Source organism: Toxotes jaculatrix, chromosome 3 (assembly GCF_017976425.1).
Source record: "Toxotes jaculatrix isolate fToxJac2 chromosome 3, fToxJac2.pri, whole genome shotgun sequence".
NCBI classification, from domain to species: Eukaryota; Metazoa; Chordata; class Actinopteri; family Toxotidae; genus Toxotes; species Toxotes jaculatrix.
The window spans coordinates 13,194,551-13,214,911 of NC_054396.1; the positions used below are offsets into that span (position 1 = coordinate 13,194,551).

General features: G+C 40.7%; 1 protein-coding gene across 1 annotated transcript; it reads right to left on the minus strand.

The window, feature by feature from the left end:
• Positions 1-604: 604 nt before the first annotated feature.
• On the minus strand, positions 605-18,457 carry kdm5ba (lysine (K)-specific demethylase 5Ba). Its single transcript, XM_041033780.1, has 27 exons — positions 18,199-18,457; positions 12,902-12,979; positions 12,612-12,734; positions 12,277-12,447; positions 11,470-11,595; positions 11,001-11,094; positions 10,774-10,874; positions 10,454-10,612; positions 10,184-10,303; positions 8,895-9,053; positions 8,257-8,438; positions 7,826-7,988; positions 7,400-7,519; positions 6,841-7,035; positions 6,351-6,532; positions 5,800-5,924; positions 5,373-5,523; positions 4,958-5,078; positions 4,432-4,787; positions 3,924-4,062; positions 3,644-3,823; positions 3,391-3,549; positions 2,827-3,246; positions 2,586-2,676; positions 2,297-2,484; positions 1,921-2,184; positions 605-1,749 (listed from the first exon to the last, which is right to left on the minus strand). Exons 1-27 carry the CDS (start codon positions 18,349-18,351, stop codon positions 1,612-1,614), a joined length of 4,458 nt encoding a protein of 1,485 aa, XP_040889714.1. The 5' UTR covers positions 18,352-18,457; the 3' UTR covers positions 605-1,611.
• Positions 18,458-20,361: the final 1,904 nt, after the last annotated feature.

Below are 20,361 nucleotides of genomic sequence, written 5' to 3' on the forward strand. Positions count from 1 at the left end.
TGCTAAGGACACAGAGTGTTAGAGGCAGAAATATCTGCAGAATTGGGAAGCAATCTGGTTGTGAAACAGGCAATTTTAACTTTGTTGATGCCTAAACTACTTCACAGGCGATGTGAAGTTAAATATTTTACCACAGAGAACTGCAAACCACAGAGACACACCACTACAACGTGTTTAAAGTGTTTAAATTTATAACAGCTGTGTAATGTATAAGCTTAGAGCTTAAAGCGAAGCCCTGGAATAGTTAATGAGTTCATAAATCATCATTTAATCCAATTCAACCTGAATTTTATTACTGTTTTCGCTATTTATTACACACTGTATGTTAGTGTGACACAGTTATGAATGAGGAACAATGTTGTTCAATTTTTTTCAATATTTATGACTGATGTTAACAAAATGAGTTTTTATGAGGAGCTGCAGTAAGTTCACACAGACCAATTCAGCTGCCTTCTTTGAATCAAGTTCTGCTGTATCAGCTGTGAGACATGATCTCTTTTCTGAGTGATTCAAAATCAACCAGTCAAAATGTATTTCAGGCTACAAAAGATGAATTCTAGTTGTATGGCATTCAGCACGAACAGGATTGACGAGTGCAGACACATGGGAACAAACATTTTTATTTTATAATGCAAACTGCAACATATGAATTATATTATTTACCCAAAGGAGCAGAAAAAGGTCATATACCCGTGGCAAATAAATCACACAGTCTGTGTTAAATCTAAGTCCAACACAATATTTTCATCCTAAACCATAAAGGGAAAATCCACCCTAAAACAAAATGTACATTCCTTTGATGTCGGACAGTTCATTCTTACTTTGTGAACACCATCAAGTCTCAGGACCTACAGATCCAGGGGTCACTTTTCTTTCCTCCACAGACAGCGCAAAAGGGAAACCTGACCTCGAGTCAAAGTCAGCAATGTTTTTTTTTTTTTAAGGAATATGGGCAAATATTCAGGTGCAAACTTTTGCACATTTTGGATCAACAAGCTCAGACATACCTCTCTTGTTTCTGATTCGAGTTGTTCACAAATTTCAACTGAACTGTGTCATATCATAGGATTCATAAAGTGAATTCTTCAGGGTTTTAACTTCAAGAAGGCATCCTATCAAAGAATGTCTAAGCACAAATATATCTCAGGTGAAAACTGAACTTCAATTAATCAGTTCAGTTATTGCTTAGATAAATAATATTTACTCTACAAGAGAAAGATAATTTTCACATTGTTCAGATGCATGTAAAAAAAAAAACTGTTCTAAAATGTGATGTCAAATTGACTTTTTTTTTTTTTTTTTTGGTTGAAAAATCCCTGCGCTGTTGGTTCTTGAGACATTTTGCCATTTTGTACATCTGCATCAAGTCTTGGAAAGTTTCAGAAAGGATTAGTTGATTGGCTGAAAAACCAGCCCCGTGACGAAAACAGTGACAGAAGTCTTTTGAAACTCTGGAAAAAAAAAAAAAAGTAAATAGCACCATGTTCACTAAGGGCAAGCCAGAAGGTAAAAGAGGGAGGGGGAGCCACAGGGCACACAGAGTTCAGGTGTGCACTTAAGTGCTGCGGCTTGCAACAAAACTGCTGATCCTTCAAAGTCACTTTTTGGTCTTCATTCTCCTCTTTTGTAGTCCGGCTGTGTGCAGCTTATGCAAATATAGTCCTCCCTCTCTGCTCGCTCGGCAGACAGTCCCACGCAGATCTGGTGGAACCACTGGTTGCAGTTGCCGTCACACTGGACCCAGTTCACCTGAAAAGTGGAAAATTGGGTTTTTAAAATGTGTTGTTGCTTCTCTCTCATAGCGTTAACACTTTGTGAACTTTAAATTTGTACAAAACAATAACATAACTCAGACAACAGAGACATGAGGTGATGTAAGTGCTGCCTGTCATGTTTATAATAAGATGACATAAACCGAACCTCGTCACCCTCTGGCTCTCTGCACCATGGTGCAGCACACAGTGAGTAGTCCTCCTCTGAGTCTGATGGAGCAGGATCAGACACTGTGTGTGTGGGAGAACTAGTCCTCTTGGTTTCTTCACTCCTCTCTTTGCTTTTCTTGGACTTCTTTTTACGACACTTCTTGGCCTTCTCACTGTGCTGAGAGTCTGAGCTTTCCTTACGTCGCTTGGTCCGTTTGCTCTGACCGTTCACCGCCTCCTTTTTGAGGCTGGAGACTCCATTCTGTGTTAAGACATACACATTACAATAAATATACCAGGAAGTAGTGAATAAATATGAATTGTGACTGAGAATGTGATCCACAAGCACTAAGTGTTGCTGTAATCGTCATTACCTTGTTGTGGTGCGGGCTCCCTCTCTCAGACTGTTGGTCCTGTTCTGTGCTGTTCCCACAGGGGGCGCCAGGCGAGGGCTGGGGGGCCAGTTTGTACAGCAGGTATCTGTACAACTGCTCGGTCTCAGGCAGAGTGACCTGCAGCAGGAATCCCTCCACCATCAGCTCATCCAGCTCAGGGCTGAGTCCTGCGACAAATACAGCAGAGTTCAGAGGGTGAAATGAGAAGAATGAAAGTAGTATGAAAGTATGTGTGGACGCAAAGTGAGGAGAAAGCTTTAACACTGACCCTGGAGTGGAACACACTGCTGCTCTGTATAAAAAGATGAACCATTTATTTCCTGAGTCAGATGTGAAGATATTCTGGGTCCAACTCTCCCCTGAAACAATAAAGAACCATCAGCTGTGTCGACAGTGCCATCCAGCTAATGTCAGCAATAAGGTGGCATTATATCCACAAAGCAACAGTCAAGAGAGACTCATGTTTTCAGCTCTATTCACATTAAGTTAGAACATGTGTTTCCACTGACCATCTTTGACGCTTTCTCCAGCACTCCCTCTGTGCAGGCCTGCTGTACTCTGTGCTGCCATCGCACTGTCCTCTCGATGAGGAAGCGCAGCGCGTCTCCTTCTGGAAGCCGAACCCGGATCCTCTGCAGTGAAGCCAGCAGGGGCAGGACCTTGTCCAGAGGGGGTTTTCTCGACCGCTGACAAAGTGGGCAAAGCCAGGCTTGGCCGTACTCGAGGTCTGCAGTTGTCTCCACGCAACCACAGTGGAAAATGTCTCGACAGAGCTCGCACTGCACCATGGCGCCTGAAGGGGCCTTTTGGCAAACGCAAACACTCAACGTGCAACAGTTTTCAGCAGGAAGGAGCTTAGATTCATTTGAAGCCCTAAGAGCCAACAAGATCTCCATCTCCCTCTGGCGGACCTCAGCGAGAGTGGTCATCTGTGAGGAGAGAAAATTTACTGAGTGAATATAAACTATACTACTACACTATACTTTCTGTTATACAGTTATGTTACACAATTATACTGGTGGAAATAATTTAAAAAGAATGAAAAAAAGAAAAGATTATACATCTGCACTTACAGCAGAAGCAGAGTCCTTGCTCTCAGAGAGCGCTCTCTCCACGTCACACAGAGACTCCAGCTTTGTTGTAGCTTTTTTACAGATCTGTGGAGCCTCTTTTGCTTTTTTAGATCGTGACTTCTGATGTCCGCTCCCTACGTCACATCTTGGGCAAAGCACCTGAAAACATAAAAGCAAACGCACATTACCTTTAGGTCCTGGCATATAAAACAGCTCTGAAATGACTCACACGATAAGAGATGTCACTGTTTACCTCGAGGAGAGAGAAAGGGGAGTTTTTCTGTAGGAATGTTTTTGCTGCGCTCTCCTTCCAGGCCTGAACGTCACTGACGAGGGCCTCCAATCGACTCAGCGGGTCGAGCCTCACCGGGATGCCCTCTGCTCTGAGAACCAGCTCAGAGAGGCTGTCCAGCACAGGAATACGCCCCCCGAGCTGCAAAGCACAGTCACACAAGATTTATAATCCAGACGCCACCTTTTCTGGCCAAGTGTTCAATGCTAAGAACATTCAGTGTAGCTCAAATTTATTCTACCTGGAGTGCTTCGGCTTCATGCAGCCACTTCTTGGCCTTGGTGACGACATCCTTCAGCTGCAGACAGTTGGGCAGATAAGCAGGGATGTTTTCTACTTCTTGTAGAGCCGCGTCAAGGGTTTCTAAACTATGGTATGGCCTGTGGAGAGACATGAGCTTCAGTAAGTACACCTTCAATTCATGGATATAAACAGATAAAAATAAAAATCTGATTTTGTATCATCATTTAAATACACAAGACAGAGGACAGCACAAACAGAAATTCACATTTTAGTGAAGTTCTGTTTGTTCATAGGTCTATATACCCATCAAATATCAGATCATTAGAAGTGCCCACTATGGCAGAGTCTGGTGCTTTACAGTGTGCAGTCTCTGTGGAGCCATTAGTGGGTTCAGCACTGTCACAACATCATGATCCTCTTTATCCACCATGATCCAGCTCTGCAGACTTGGCACATTTCACCCTGCACTGTCACACAACAGGTCCGGTGCGGCTCTGTGTCCTCACCTGGCCTCGACGAGGCTGAGCACCCTCTCCTCCCACTGCTCCGACACCGTCAGCAGCTCCTGCAGACGGGCCATGGCTCTTTCCACGGAGCTGTGAGGGGCAAGGCCCACGCCCTGGTCTATCAGCCTCCTCATGGTGTCCAGACACAGGCTGTCGGGCCAGCTGCTGGCTTGCTGCACGGCCTCCAGCCATCGAGCCTGCTCCAGTCTCTCCCTCAAGAGGGGCAGCTGCGGCAGGTCCACGTCCAGGCCCAGACTCACATCCAGCAGGTCCTGCAGCTCCACAGGGCTGGGAGACTCATCAGAGAGGAGGCGTTCACTGTGCTGCTGGAAGTCATCCACCCGGGTCAACAGGTCCTGGAGGTCACAACAAAAAGGCATTCAGTGCCAACATTTGAATGACATTTAAACACTATGTTCAATAACTCAATAACTTTAATCACATACATCAAAAATTAAAAGAATCCAAATGAAGATCTTTATGATTCTAGTATACACATTAACAAGTCTGATCTAAGCTCACTAACCTTCAGTAAAGGAGCCTGTCGGATGGTGCACGGCAGGCTGTCTAGCTGTCGGACAAAAGACCTCAGCTCCTCCACAGTCAATTCGTTTTGGTTTTGAGACTTTCCTCCTCCAGAGCGATACCTAAAACACAGAAGAAATCTGTCAATATAGGACAGACATCAAAATTACAAAAACAACAATAATGACATAAAACAAATATGTTTTCTATCATCTGTGATGTTGGCACTTTGGCTGGCGCTTGGCAGATTAAATACTACCTCCTATAATAACACAACAGTCAATAATAATTTTAAGAAGAATGAGGATCAGCTCGCACCAAAATATACTGAAAAACATTTCCAGAAATATTTATTTAAAGGATATTTATTGTGTTATGTTTGAGATTTTGACTCTTACTGATGCAACCAAACATACCTCGTTTGCCTCTTCCCATTGAGAAGCTGTTGTGCCATCACACCAACTTTATCAGCCTCTGAGGCGACCGCACGCAGTTGATCCAGGCGGCTGGTGTGTGGGAATGCCTTTGTTTCCGCCTGCTCCACCAGGCTGTGAAGCTCTTCCAAACCTGGCCAGAAAATATTCAGAGACTGTAGGTCGATGTTTACATATGTCACTAAAATGAAAGAAGTGGGGGGGGGGGGGGGGGTAATAATAAAACTCATTCTCTAAAAAACACAAAAAAGAGAGACCTGGATATTGTACACGTGAGGTGAAGCGTCAACAGCTGGCATTAAAACTTATAGTTAAGTAATACAACCCAGTGTCGCCAGCGGACAGAGAAGAAGAAGAAGGGGGAAGAGAAAGTATTGTAATATGGACATTTTCTGCATTTTTTTCAAACCTTTTTTCTTGTTTCCTTTGTTCTCCAGGATCTCCTGAACATTACAGACCCAGATTTTATACGATTCTGCACGCAGCTTCACTGACTCCATCATGGGGTACAACTCATCCAGTGTAAACTTGTAACTGCAGGAAAAGACAAAGCGAGACAATGAAATTCAGTTAAACAAAAAAAAAAAATCACATTCTCATGTCACTGCCTCAGAAACTGCACATTTTCTTTGCTGGTCTAATTTTGTCTCTTTGCTCTGTGATAGAAATTTAAAAAGAGGACTCATTGTTACTGACGCGCCCAAAAAAATGCCATCTAAGTAAGAACACATGGGCAAAGCTGGCCATTTCTGCGAATCTGATTCTCAAAACTATTGTTTTGTGCAATGATCTATTGTGAATTTTTCTGAAAGCAGCTGTGATTCATTTATTCAAAGCTGAAAAAAAACAAGTTCCTTTTATGATAGGACTTTGGGAAAAAACCCAAGATTGTGGTGAAAAGAAAATGAGTAAAACTCAGAAGCGCGGTTTGTTTATTTGATGTGGTTACTGAAGACTCACTGGAGTGTGAGGTTGCTATGAGAACACGAGCAGAGTTCCTGGGTGTGGTACAGACAAACCATCTTGCCGGGACTGCAAGCACAGGTGATGCCAGACAGGTAACAGGTGGTCCGACACTTGTAGCACTGCCGCTCCTCATCTGGGAGCACCTCATAATCAACTTGCTGTGACTGCACCACACCCTGGGGAAACAAATTCTCAGTTGTTAGAGCTGCAGAGGAGACAGGGGAGCTAAGTGTGACAGCTGTGCAGACAAAAAAAAGTCTCCTAATCTATATCCTTTGGTCTATTGTGATAAATATCTATCTATCTATCTAAAAAGCTCAAAGTTTTCTTCAATTTATCTTTGATGACACGTCATTAAAGTCAGAGCTTAATTTCCAGCCATTTACTTTCATTTTCAAATATGTTGTGTGCTCTAAATGCAGAAACTACATGCTGCCATCATATCAATCCATTAAACTGATATACTAATCAAAGAGCTGCTCACCATTTTGTCCATCTTCTGCCTTAGCTCCTCTTCTTCTTGGATCATGATGGCCATCTCCTTCTGCACTGCTGACGCCAGGTCGACATCCATTGTGTCTGCCTTACAGGCCATGTTACAAATCATCTCGTCATGGGAGAAGACACAGTATCTGCTCAGCTCACGGTAGTGTTCCACACAGTTACGGCCAATGGGCATCTGCCAGGAAATACAGATAAGTCACTAATGCAGCAGAAAAAAAAATATTAGCATTATTATTGTTATTATTCAACAAATCCCTATTCCTGCAAATAGAAATAAAAATGTCTTAATTCTATTTCAGGTCTCCAGTTTTTATGTGCTGTAAGTCTTATGTGTCTATAGGCATTAGCATATTCTTATGATAAAGGAGAAACGTTTTCCTAGTAAATACTAGGCAAGTTTCCCCTGATCTCTGGACACTTAAAACATTTTCTGGAGGATGGTACAAAGCTACTAGATTTGAGCCAAGAGACTTAAACTTTAAAAAAAAAAGAAATCATGGCTGTTGATGAGCAAACAGATGGCCGAACTAATTTCTTACCCAATCCACTGTACAGAAGTTGACAGCTTCGGCAAAGTTGAAACCCTGGTTGAATCCACTGTGGTAAGCTCTGGGAAAAGTGATGACAAACTCGCCTGCACACTGGTTGGTGCGATAAATCTAGTTAAGAATGAAAAAGGACAGAAAAACAGTTATGAAACTTGTCATCTGTGTGAACTGTTCTTTTCTCTTGATTTGTGTGTGTTTTCATCACAAGAGGAAAAGATTAGATTTTTTATTATGTACTTTGAATATTTATCTCCATTTTCTGCCACATGTTTGACATCTAGCTTCTTGAAGTATTTTTCGTATGGATTGAAAACCTGACATACTGGTGCTGTGGGGTACATCATGGATCACAGATTAAGAACTAGCTTTGTCTCAGACATTAAAATGCAGTGACTGAAAAACAAGTGAGCTTGTTACCGGGACGCCATTGTTCATCAGCGTATTGGGGTTCATGATGGTGACCAGCTGGTGAAGGAGGTCTGGCTGGGACTCAAACAGCTCTGGGGCCAGTTTCTTCATGACCGCCTCGAGGTGCTCTGCAGCATAACCAGGAGCCCCGTACCACGTCTTTGGCTCCCCCCTACACATATGGTCAAACATGTCAGTGAAAAAAACCCTTAAATTGCCACCTAATTGCATGTAGAGTACTGACATAACACATACTATAATTTTTACTGAATTATAGATTTGCCAAAGCCATGACTGGAGAGACAGTTACAGTTTGGTTTTGTGTTATATTTTAGGAATATATCATTTTCTGACCAACAGCAGTGAAAATACCAGAGTGTTGCTAGTATAAGAGGGCTAACAAAAAAAAAAATAATAAGAGTTTTGCGAGTGCATTTTACCAGTGTAGATAGTTAATGGAGTAGCTCCAATGGTCCTCAATGTGCCAGCAGAAGGAGGAGAAGCACATGCCCACGTACAGCCAGGGTAACTTCATCCCACAGATGTCGGCTGTAACGTGAGTCAGCACCGAGGCATCCAGCACCGGCATGTTGTTCAGGTTCCAGCCGCTGCTCAGGTAATGCTGCAGGTCAGAGACAGGTCTCAACACCCCACTTAACCTCTCACCCAAATACAGCCCTGTAAACTGAAAACTCATCACATCTAAAAACAAAAACATAATATCAGTGCTGCTCATGTCTCTCAGTCCCCCAGCCAGACATGTACACTGCTACTGGAAATACTTAAAGATTAGGGCTGTCGATAAAAATCGATTCTCCTATTCTCATTTTATTTTGTAAAGATCGATTTGTACGTGCTCGCGTACGAACTCGCGTCATCGAATTCACGTATGCGCTACCAAGCTACCAAACAACCAATGAACATGGCGTCAGACAGTACGCAGTACGTGAGCACGTACGAATCAATCCTTACAAAATAAAATGAGGAGAATCGATTTTATCGACACCGCTCTATTAAAGATATTCTGAAAAAAGCAAACATCCTTTTTTTTTTTTTTTTTTTACAGACAGATTTGTACCTCGTCCTCAGGAGAGACCTCAAAATGGCCGTTCCTCACAGGGAAACCACTCCCAAACTCCTTGGAGGCGATGTCTGCTCCGTACTCCACAGTCACATCCTCCTCAATGGTGCTGACTAGACGCCAAAACTCCTTCTCCACCAGCTCTGTGGGAACCATCTAAAAAAACCCCCACAAAAAGCACTGAATTAAACACAAATCTAGAAACCAAACATTTGGGCTAGATAAACAATGATGTGTTTCTATAATCACTGCTATACATGTCAGAACTTTATGTATGAATTGTTTGGACCAGTCTAAAGAACATCAGCTTTTCTGAAGGACTTATCTGCAACTTGTGGTACAAGAGTATGACTCTCTCTGGACGTGTGTTATCAAAGTATTCCTTTGTTCCAGAGCAAAGTCATAAAACCAAATAAGCGACAGTCCAGGACTATTTCCCTTTAAAATCTGCCAAAATCTGTCTCTAGTCTCAGAGAACAATTTTTGTGACTAAAAAAGGAAAACGTTCATGTAGTGGAACATTTTGAGCATGTTGATATTACTAGAGTTGCGAACAGCAGTCAGTAAAACTTTTATTTCCACTGTGCTAGACATAACATGTTTGGTCATTATATCAGTGATAAGCTATCAGGGCAAAGGAGGCAAGCAGTGCTTGAACAGTTAAAGCTAAACACAGATATCAATTAGAGTGATACCGAAGCAGAAGCAATTTCTCTCCTTACATCTCAGAACACCGTTCTGTCCCTTAAAAGATCTGATTTGACCTGTTTGCATTCATCCTGTAATTTACTGCCCTCTTGTGGCAGTAGCTTATAGCCTCTAGAACAGGGGTGTCAAACCTGTCCACAAAGGGCCGGTGTGGCTGCAGGTTTTTGTTCCAACCAAGCAGCAGCACACCAGACTTGACTCATTTAATCAACTGATCTCAGTCTTCAGACAGTTGATTGGTCAAACTGTGTGCTCTTCATTGGTTGGAACAAAAACCTGCAGCCACACCGGCCCTTTGTGGACAGGTTTGACACCCCTGCTCTAGAAGCTAGGTTAGGATTAGCTGTCGCTTTCTGTGGTTTCCCTATACTCGCATTAAAATCGACTCCCATTTGAGATTCAGCTCTTTGTGGATTGAAAGCTGTTTAAACATTAGTAAATAGTGATAACTGAGAACAGATTATAAGCCTTCACACTTAAACCACTGACCGAGATTAAGTGTAATTACCAGCAAAAACATACAGAGTAAGTAGAATGGAAACCACTCAGAGATCAATTAATGAATGAGGCGAACTCACATGAACTGGCATGTTGAAATAATCAGACTTGAAGGAGTCGGCCATGTCTCCAAAAGCTTGGAGCGTGTAGCTCCTGCTGGCCTGCTCAAAGCCAAAAGCAACAGGAGGTTTGCCACATTCCTGCGAGAAAAAAAGATGGAACATGAAGTTAAAAACAAAGCACCTAAATCTGTACTGTATTTGCTAATATCAGACAGGAGAGTATACTCTTGTTCCTAATTACGAGCACTCCTCTGTCAGGATTTAGCTCCCTAGTGGTGGAGGGTTCACCTGAGCCAGGCACTTGGGGCATCTCCAATCGCCTTTGGGAACATCGTGAAGGGGAGGGATCAGACAGAAGATGTGATAACTGTCATCACAGCCGTCACACAACAGCAGGCGGTCCTCAGCACTCCCACTGCCACATACCAGGCACATGTACTGGTCCACCTGAGTAGTCAAAGCAATTAGAAGTGCTGTCTTCGTTCTACGATATGCAATTTTCTTTCATGTGTGTAACTGACGGTGTGAGAATCATCCAGCACTGATAAATGTTTTTTTTTTTTTTGTTACAATATCGGAATTTAAAAATATATATATCATAAACTTACTTTATTCTGGGGAGCTTTGTTTATCAGATTTAATACAGTTTCTTCATTTTCTTTTGGATTCTCAATGGGCTCCGTTTTCACCTCGGTGACCGCCACTTCCACTGTAAGACATGAATGAAGGCTCAGTGGAGGCTTTAAGATTCTCTAACAATGTCGCTTTTTTTTTTTTTACCAAGACATTCTGTTGTCTTTATAAACCAAGCAGCACTGACTGTCTTTGTTCTTACCAGGCTCTGGTTTGGCCACGTATGTTCCCATCCTCCTCCTGAGATTGGGACGATTCTCACAAACTTCCCCAGGTTCAGTTTTAATAGAACCACTCTGTCAGAATCATAGTGAGAGGCAGAGAGAGACAAGAGTTGTACTTTTTAGTGAATCACCCATTAGATATCTAGTACATACCCTTTTACAACAGGGAACTAATGTGGGAAATATGTGGCTTGTCCCTTTGAATAAAAAAAAAGGCAACAAGTGCAGTTTGAACTAAGATCAGCTTCTTTTCTGTCATGGTGGACACAGAATGTAAATACATTGTAAAGTTGACAGTGTCACATGACATTTCTGCCTCAGTGCGACTGCTCTGTAGTAAACCTGTGTTGATTGTGTGTCAAAGATGTATGGGTGTGAATGTTAAACAATTAAATGTGACTGATGTGCTAGTATCAGAGAATGGTGAGAAAGAAAGATCAGACTCACTTCAGATCTCATTCTTTTTGCTCGGCGAGCAATGCTGCAGGTCTCCTGGGGCTGGACAGACTGCCGCTGCGGCAGGTCATGAGGGGTGTACTCCTTATCTTTAGTGTCATTGGTCAAGGTGGCCTTCTGCGGAAAGAAGAAGGGAAACCTTCCATCATTAAACAATGAACGAGTTAAAAACTAAGTGAAACAAAAATTTTCCAATGATAATAAATCAAATGAACAAAACCGACACACTGTCTCAAACAAAGATCAGACAAAACAAAGCATGTTGGTTCGAGCTGAAAACATTTTAAATACCAAAATGAGAATTTTTATTTGCAAAATCTTGCGCCTCAAAAAGACTGTGATTGTCGATGCTTATGGGACTGCACAAGTGTTATACTGTCTGTACAATTATCTAGTTGTTGTGTCCAACACCTGAAGATAGCGGCACTAACAGTCCACAGTAAACAAGCTCACTGCTACAGTCTTTCATCACCAGTCCAAAAAAATCTGGCTCAGAAACCACAGAAAGAAACCAAACTGTTTTGTACCTGCCACAGTTTTACTGTTGTTTTTATGATGTTCTCAAACTAAGACAAGGTCCAGATTCAAAACTATAATACTGTCAAGTACAATAATCCTGCATGCACTAAGCTTGTGGAGAAAGTCAGTACCTCTGAGTTTACAATAATAGACTGAATACCCTGAAAAGACACTGTAATGGACTGCATATTTTTCCAATAAACATCCAATCAACAGTGAACAAAAAGTTTAGCAACTGCTGCTCTACTGGGAAAAGAAAACACGAGTGATGTGACGTACGGGCAGATTGGCTCCAGTCTGGAACAGGTTATATGGGTAGAGGATCCTCTCATAGTGTGCCCGCAGATGAGAGCCAATTGCCTTGCCTGGAGCAAAGCCCATCTTGGTGGATATCTTAGTCCAGCGTCGCTCTCTGCAGACTGCATCGAAACCTCCCTCTTCGTTCACCAGCTTTGGAGAGAGAGAAACCATGCATTCAGTATATTAGGAGCATGCTCCCATTCCCATTTATGTGCATAAATCAGTCACATGCAAATGTAACATGTAATTCTATTGTAAACTGTTTATGGGTCTCATTTTAGACTAATAATTATGAACCTAGAATTTGCACATACGTTATTCAGCTGGTAAAGATCCAAAATCTTTCTCTCCACATGAGGAATTTTCAGAGTGCATCCTTGGAGCTCCCAGAATTTAGCTATTTGATCCAGGAAGTTGAGCTTAACTCTGGTCTGAGCCTAAAAACAACATGAAACAAAGGTTAGTTAGTTGTATAATAAAGATTTCATTGTTTAATTGATTAATCAACATTAATTATCAGGATTTTCTACTTTCCAAATACACCATTTACACTTACTACATTTAAGGTATCTCTTAAATACATTAACACAATATATGACTTTACCTCCAATTCATTCAGCCTTTGTATTCGCGGTGTAAATTTCAGTCTGTCAACATCACAGGCAAATGGTGGCTGCCATTCCTGAGAGAAATTTAAAAAAAAAAACATTTCATTAAACAAAATGAGACCAAATCTTTCATGATCACACTGAAACAGAAGCCTTTGAAAACAAATTTTGTTTATGGACTTGTCAGTATGTAAAAATAAGTCATGTACAACAAGACCCCATGAGAATGATGCGTATTTCAAGTCAAGCCACTCAAAACAAGCCTGAGGCCACGAACACTCATCTTACAAAAAAATCTGTTTTAAGCAAACGTTACTCAAACAGCAGGAATAAATTGTGTTTTTCTTTGTGACTATTTTCAGTTGCAGATTTGGTGCATTAATGAATCTTTATCATTCAGTTAGCGAGTGTATTGGGCTGCAGACTGGCCAAAAATCACTTCCATGGTTATCTTCAAACTATTTACCATTAACTGGCAATGACACACTCCAGTGACAATGCAGAGTTTTGTATTTATCTTATCAAATTTACTGCAGATCTTGCAGGAAAATATATTAATATGATAACTGAGAAGCGGAACAGATTTAAAAGACTTAAGTTATGTTACATGGTTAACTGTACATTTGTAAGGTAAATAAATGTTTCTGTGAAGTAATTTTTGTAATGCGCCAATACATCATCTATAGCTAGCCACCCGTGAAACAGCCCAGCATTATCCACAATGCACAAACGTCCAAAAAATACTGCTCCCCCCTCTGCTTAACGAGTCCCAGCTGTTGTCAGCAGGACGTGGCCACAAAAATGACAGAATTAATAGGAGCAATGGCTGGTGGTTACTAGCTTCCAGGGACAAAAGCCTGCTGCAGCCACAAGAGGGCTGTAAATTTCAAGATGAACACAAGCAGGTAATACCAGATCCTTTAGAGGACAGAATGCTGTTTTGAGATGCAAGGAGAGAAATCGCTTCCACTTTGTTTGTTTCAGTTTCGTTCTAATGTCTATTTTTAGCTTTAACTGGTCAAGTACTGCTTGTCTTGTTTATCCTAATGGCACACCCAGTCTGAGCATCCACTAAAATGCAGTTCTTTAAGTAACCCCAGAGACTGCCATTAGGGGCAGACCTACACAAAGTAATTGCAATTATGACGAGAGTAATATTTTGGGCTGGACAATATGGCGGATCAATAGGGGTAATCTAACAATAGTTGATTACATTATTATTTTTTGGTGACATCAACATATATACACATATATACTGTTTACATACATTATATAAGCTTTGAGTGTTCAAAACTCCATGGTAAAATTACCTGCCTTTCATTAATTTCAGTCAGCAACATTGCAATGTTAAAATCAACTATTACAATTTCAAAATGTCTTAAAATGTTTGTCAGAACATTTGAATGAAATCAGCTTATTATCAGAACATCAACATACTGCCTGGCCCTGTGTGAAGAAGTTATCTACAGCAGCTTAACCACGTCGACGGTCTAACTAACAGACTAAACACATTAATGCACTTGTGCACTGTATTAAAACAGACCTACTCATGCTAGACCACACAACTTCCTGCTAGACTACAGAACACTGATGGCTCAATAATCAGGAAGATCATCTCAGTTTTAAACCAGAAAATGTGTAAATACCACACTCCCTCTCATTTGCCATGTATGAGAATACTTACAATCGAGAAAAAAACAGTGAAATCGTGTCCTTGAGTTTGATACAAAATCTTTTATCTTGGCTAACAAGAGGCTGATAATGGTATTCACTGTCATAGACCACCATTATTATACTGTTGTCTTGTTGTTGTCAGTATGTATTTTAGTATGAACAAAATTCTATTCATGTACAGCTGAAATAATCAGGCTATTCCCTGGCTACCTAATCCCTGAGTAACCAAGAACAGACCAAAATGTTTATGTCTGAGATGAGTTACAGGTTTTGCATTTGGCCTTCACGGGGTTTGAAACAACCATTTTCAGGGAAAAAACAAACAAACAAAAAAAACACATCTACTAGCTTCACACGCTGCTTTTGATGTGTTCAAAAACACCAAAGCATATAATCTCTAAAGAAATCCATAAATTGAACGTGTGTATAACCACACCTGCTCTCACACAATACCAAGTGCATGGTTGCTTTTTCTTTGATGTCTCAGATTCTGGCCTCAAAACTGAGTTTAGGTATTCAGGAAAAAAAAGAGCACAAACTGAATGAACCAATTGCTTTTCTAGCAACATAAAAAAAATTGCATTGCACAACTGTTAAGAAGCATTAACTTTTCCTTTAACCTATCACTGAAATAAGATCGTAGTTTTGCTCTAAATAACACCATGTTCACATCTTGGAACCAAACTACACTGCCGTGAAAAGGGAATGCGCTAAATTAGCATGAAAGATATGCAAACTGATCATGTGAGCCGACTCGGCTGGGCCTAGAAATTAGGCTACAGCTCTGGATCTCATTCAAACTTTTAATTATCACAATATTTCTTAAATAGTGCAGAAACAAACAGTTCACTTGTGAAAACTGTCAGCATTCCTTTTATAAATGACCACCTGTTACTGTGGGATTATTAGTATAAAATGAAAATGTTAGACACAAGATTTACAGCGTCTGTACAGGCTTTTCTTCTTCCTGGGTTGACACTGCTAGTCAGAATAGGGACAACAATAGCTGCATTAACGCCACCTTATCATTTGTAGACAAAGCTGGATTAGACCCACAAATGTCTGGGCACCAAAGGAAAACAATTGTTTCGAAACATATAGAAATACACTGGGTTTTCTGACCATTCTTCAAGCACAAGTCTGACCACACCAGTCAAGATTACAAGCACAATTTTGGTCTTAACATTACTAGCCTTCTCTCTATGACAAAATGACAAATACGAGTGGTGAGAACTTAACCACAAACAGCCGTAACATAATCACTGTGAATCGTTTGTGCCACTAACATCTACATTCAAAATGTAACCCCTGTAAAAAGTCTGGAGGAAACACTGACCACATACTGAGCACCCAGAAATCACTGATCAGAAACAGGTTGTGGTGCAATGTCTTCCTTTCTAAAACACTTTCTTTCTTTTTAACGCTTTACACGAGAGAAAAAAAGAAAAGAAAAGGAAACAAAGAAGAGATCTCAGGCCAGATCCTATGATAAAAACACAGGATGTTACATGTACACAATGTGTGCCTTCACCATACAAGCCTCCAGGATGTCCAATGCTGTCTTGCCTTTCCACTCTCAAGAGCTTTGATTCACACTGCTGAAGGATTTAAGATTGTTTATTGGTTTGTTTGGCCCACTCACCACCCTGGAGCCAAAATTTTGATCCGAATGTGCAGAGGAAACTGATGTGCATGACACAGAACTGCAGATAGTGGGGCTTACACAGAGTAGAGCAAATGGTGGACTTGAAAATTAGACACTTTTTTTCATCAATTTTATAAATATACTGTATGTTTACGTATATGTATATACCCATACACCAATATACACATAATGAATGGGTATTGTATTTGAACTTTTTATTTGCTGACCTGCTGTTTCTTAACCATATGGTACTTAATCTAAAGAATTAACCCTGAATTTTGAAACGTGTCATTGTGGTAATAAAGATGCCAGTAAATTTGAACGACTTGCTGTAAAATCCTGAAGCTGTTCTGGCTTAAGTGTAGTGGGCCAAAACTTTGTCCCCCAGTATATTTCTAAATGATGAGATCAACTACAGGTCTCTTTAAAAAGGTATGCATTGCAGACAAATGTGGTCAAAGCAGTGCAGTAAACAGGCTGTCCCTTCTTTGACTATTACACGTCAGGAAAAACCAAGACAAGCAGCATCCAATCTTTGCTCAGACCTTTCGCCACTGCCTTCTTTTGTTTACATGAGCAGTGCATTTCCAGCCACAGCACCAGCAAACACTAAAAGCAGTCCCTCACCCACCCTTTTTTTTTTAATAACAATACAGCCCCTTATCCCCACCCGCCCTGTTAAACCGTGCAAAATGGGCTTTTACAGCTTCCTAATTTCAGCTACAGATGAGTCTCATGTCATCTAAAGGCATACAGATCAAAGAAAACAATTCCCATCCAAGACCTTAATGTTTTTAAACTGACAAAGGGATATCTGCCATATCAATCACGTTAGTCATAAGTCATGGTAATATCATTTATTTAAGATGAATTTGCTCTTTATGTAATTTGCGTGGAGGCTTGGACACACCCTTGAATGCCCTCCTCTCCCACAATGTATCAGAAATAAGGTCAATGTAAGATTAATTTAAATTCGGTCTTTTTTTTTTTTCTTTTTTGGGGGGTAGGGGGTGTCATAATTATGTCCTTTTCTTTGTGTTTTGAAAGACTTAATATTTGACTCCTGTGACGTTGGGGAGGTGTGGATTGGGGCAGAATAATCCTCCAATTAGAAAAAAGAAAATGTTATAAAGACAGCCACTCGTCCGAGAGTTTCTTTCATACTAACGATATAATGTTATTCTTCAAGCCCAAAATACTCAGCTAACTAACTGACGCCGTCGACAACCAGATATAAAAACATCCATGTAGGTTTTGCGTGTAAAAAAATGGTTAAAACTAAAAACAGAAGTGTCCATCAAGCTCCGTGTTTAAGCGACCCCATCTCTCCATAAACAGTTGGTCACCGAGCACGTAGGTAACGTTAGCCAGCGTTAATGTCAGGCAACTGTAGCTTTAAACGGGCCTAATTAACGCTGGCTAGCTTACCTCACACTAGCTAAATCCGTCAAATCCTGCAGGGAAAGTCAGGCTTTTACATTTAATAAACTGTTTAAAAGCAGTGGCCGAAAGACTAGTTTCAGTCTTTCGGGGTTAGTTCCGTGCGCAGACTCCAGGAAGCGTCTCATTCTGCGCTAACGTAAACAATTTCTGTTAGGATTTGCATACAGGCAAACTTTAGCGTTTGAATTATTTTTAGATATCATACACCCTAAAGCCGACGGTTACAATAAACGCACGCCCTGAGTGTTTGGGGGTGAAAAAACTTGACCAGGACACGGGATTTCCTCCTGAATGGCATTATCTGTGTGTGCTTCTCTGTGGCTGTACCAAACACAACACACTCCGGGCTCAGGCTGGCTGACAATTCAACTCGCAGCCGCAATCCGCCATGTTGAAACCTGTCTAAAAACACAACTTTGCCTGCAAAATTACCAACAGCACCAGAGGCCAAATCAGCGCACGAAACAAAAACTAAACAAAACAAAGACCAGACGAGAACTCGAATAACTGTCAAAATGAGGAAACACTCACCGGCGGCGGGCGGACCTTGCAGATGCCAGTTTTCTCTGCAATGGGTCGGATTTTGTTGATGTACGCAAAAGGGTCGGCGAATTCCTCCCAGCTGGGCTCAAAAACAGGGCACTCCGGAGGAGGAATGAACTCATTCAGCTGAGGTTGAGTCATCGTTGCATCTTCGTTATGACTATAGCTGAATATCTAATTTTTTTTTCCCCCGAGTAATTCAGTCTCTCAGTTCATGTCCACTCTCCACTCATTGAACTCAAAGACGAATTATCTAGTTGGACGCGAGAGGGTGACAGCCAGGGACCGTACTCCTCCGACTCAAAAAGTAGACACCCACAAATTATTTAGGCTACAGTCTATTTTACAACCAGTCGCCGTATGGCTGCGTCCCACGCAAACACACACTTTCACTCATTAGTTCACATGATATAATAGTGACTGTGTGCGTTATTAATATTTTCATTAAACTGATACAGCTCCAGTGGTGCGTGTTCATATTTGTTTGAAGGAGTTAAAATGCCTGTAGGGCTGTGGTAGATTAGAGTAAACGCCTTCAACGTCATTTCGGTTTACTTTAATAACGTACGAATCAAACTACAGCAGAGTTTGCTTTCATACAGTGAACACGTTGTGAGTACAATACTCTTTAGTTCAGGATTATATAGCTTATTGGTTCCGTGGTTTCCTCACAGATGATCGCTCCCCTCGCTGGGTGAGTTTGATTCGTCTCTCCGTTTGGCACGCCGATTCACTGAGATCACTCGGATTTACAAATGATAGGATGAGGTAGAGTAACTCTCCCATATCCCGCCCGGCTGTGCCGAAATAATAGACGCTTAGACGGCACGTTGGGTTTTTCTAATCGAACACACCCGCTAGATCTCTACGCGCTGACCGGCACTTCGTTTTTAAATGGTCTAGAGGAGCTCGTTGATTGGTAGATACTATAGCCATATGGTGATGGTTGGGCTGTTTATGTTTGCATAATAAACTTTTTAATTCAGTCATTTATACCGTAGCAGTCCCTGAACGCATCTGGCATAAAGTACGTTGTTTATAATATAATCAAAACACAATGTTTTGAAAATGTTTTTCTTTTTAAAATATATGTTTAATAATGCCAATGTGCATAACGTTACGTTATGTATAGTCTACCAGCTATACAGAAAAAAATAAAATCACACACTTGTTTAACACAGATTTTCTGCAGTCCTGTTAAGTTAAATTTAAGTTTAATTTAAAAAAAATATTACTTAGAAGGAAATTTAATATCAGTTGTTTTTCATATTTGTTCACACATTTACATGTTGATGATGTTATACAGTGTCTGGACATAATCTCTTTTATTACAGGTTGTTTGTTTGGGGTTTTTTTTTTTTTTTTTTTTTTTTTTTTTTTTTTACAGAGCAGTTTTATAATCCTATAAAATGGTAAGGATGTCACTGATGTAATTTCACGCAGAAGTTAATTATTCCCTAATTTAGCACCCATTGACTGTAAAGCCTTTCCTGGCATATTTGTGATTACATACTGTAAATTTAACTGGCTTGATGTGACTGATAGGTTAACATTTTTTGACCCAGTCTCAGATTTTCCCTGTTAACTTGCTAAACAGAAGCAGCAGTTAACCACAAGTATGGCCTACCATTTCACTTGTTTCATTCTGTATATGAGACTGATTTGAATGTCCCTGTTCTCTGTTTCGTTTGAACTTCCCGTTGGTGGATTCTGGACAGCAGACTATAACGAACAAACATGACAGGTGTCTTTCACGGTTGGGAGAAAAATCAACGGGGCATATACTATTAAGGTGCTCAAAATTACTCTAACAAAAAACTCTGGATAAACACCAATTATTCCAAGTGTCCGGTCTTCACTATTATATATAGTAATTTGGTTTTTTTTAAAAAAATAAATATGGATATAATTCTGTATATTCTTTACATCGCCAGCATGACTACTTGTACTACCTCAATAATCACCAGAAATTATATCTCACAAACTTAGCATATACACCCTCAATTTGTTCATGTGAAATGAACTTTTGCACAACTCATTTCCTAATGTCCATTTATATAGTATCCTGAACATAATACTCTACATCAGTGTTTGTTTTCATTCTAGAAAACATACAATGGGAAGCACACAGCTCCACCACTATCACTCACA

Excerpts from the sequence above, each read along its gene's own strand:
- kdm5ba (XM_041033780.1), bottom strand. The coding sequence starts at position 18,351 with ATGACTCAACCTCAGCTGAATGAGTTCATTCCTCCTCCGGAGTGCCCT. Across the intron at positions 12,448-12,611 it reads ATCTTTACCAGCTGAATAAC|CTGGTGAACGAAGAGGGAGG; the intron begins GTATGTGCAAAT and ends CTCTCTCCAAAG. Across the intron at positions 1,750-1,920 it reads GAGAGCCAGAGGGTGACGAG|GTGAACTGGGTCCAGTGTGA; the intron begins GTTCGGTTTATG and ends TCCACTTTTCAG.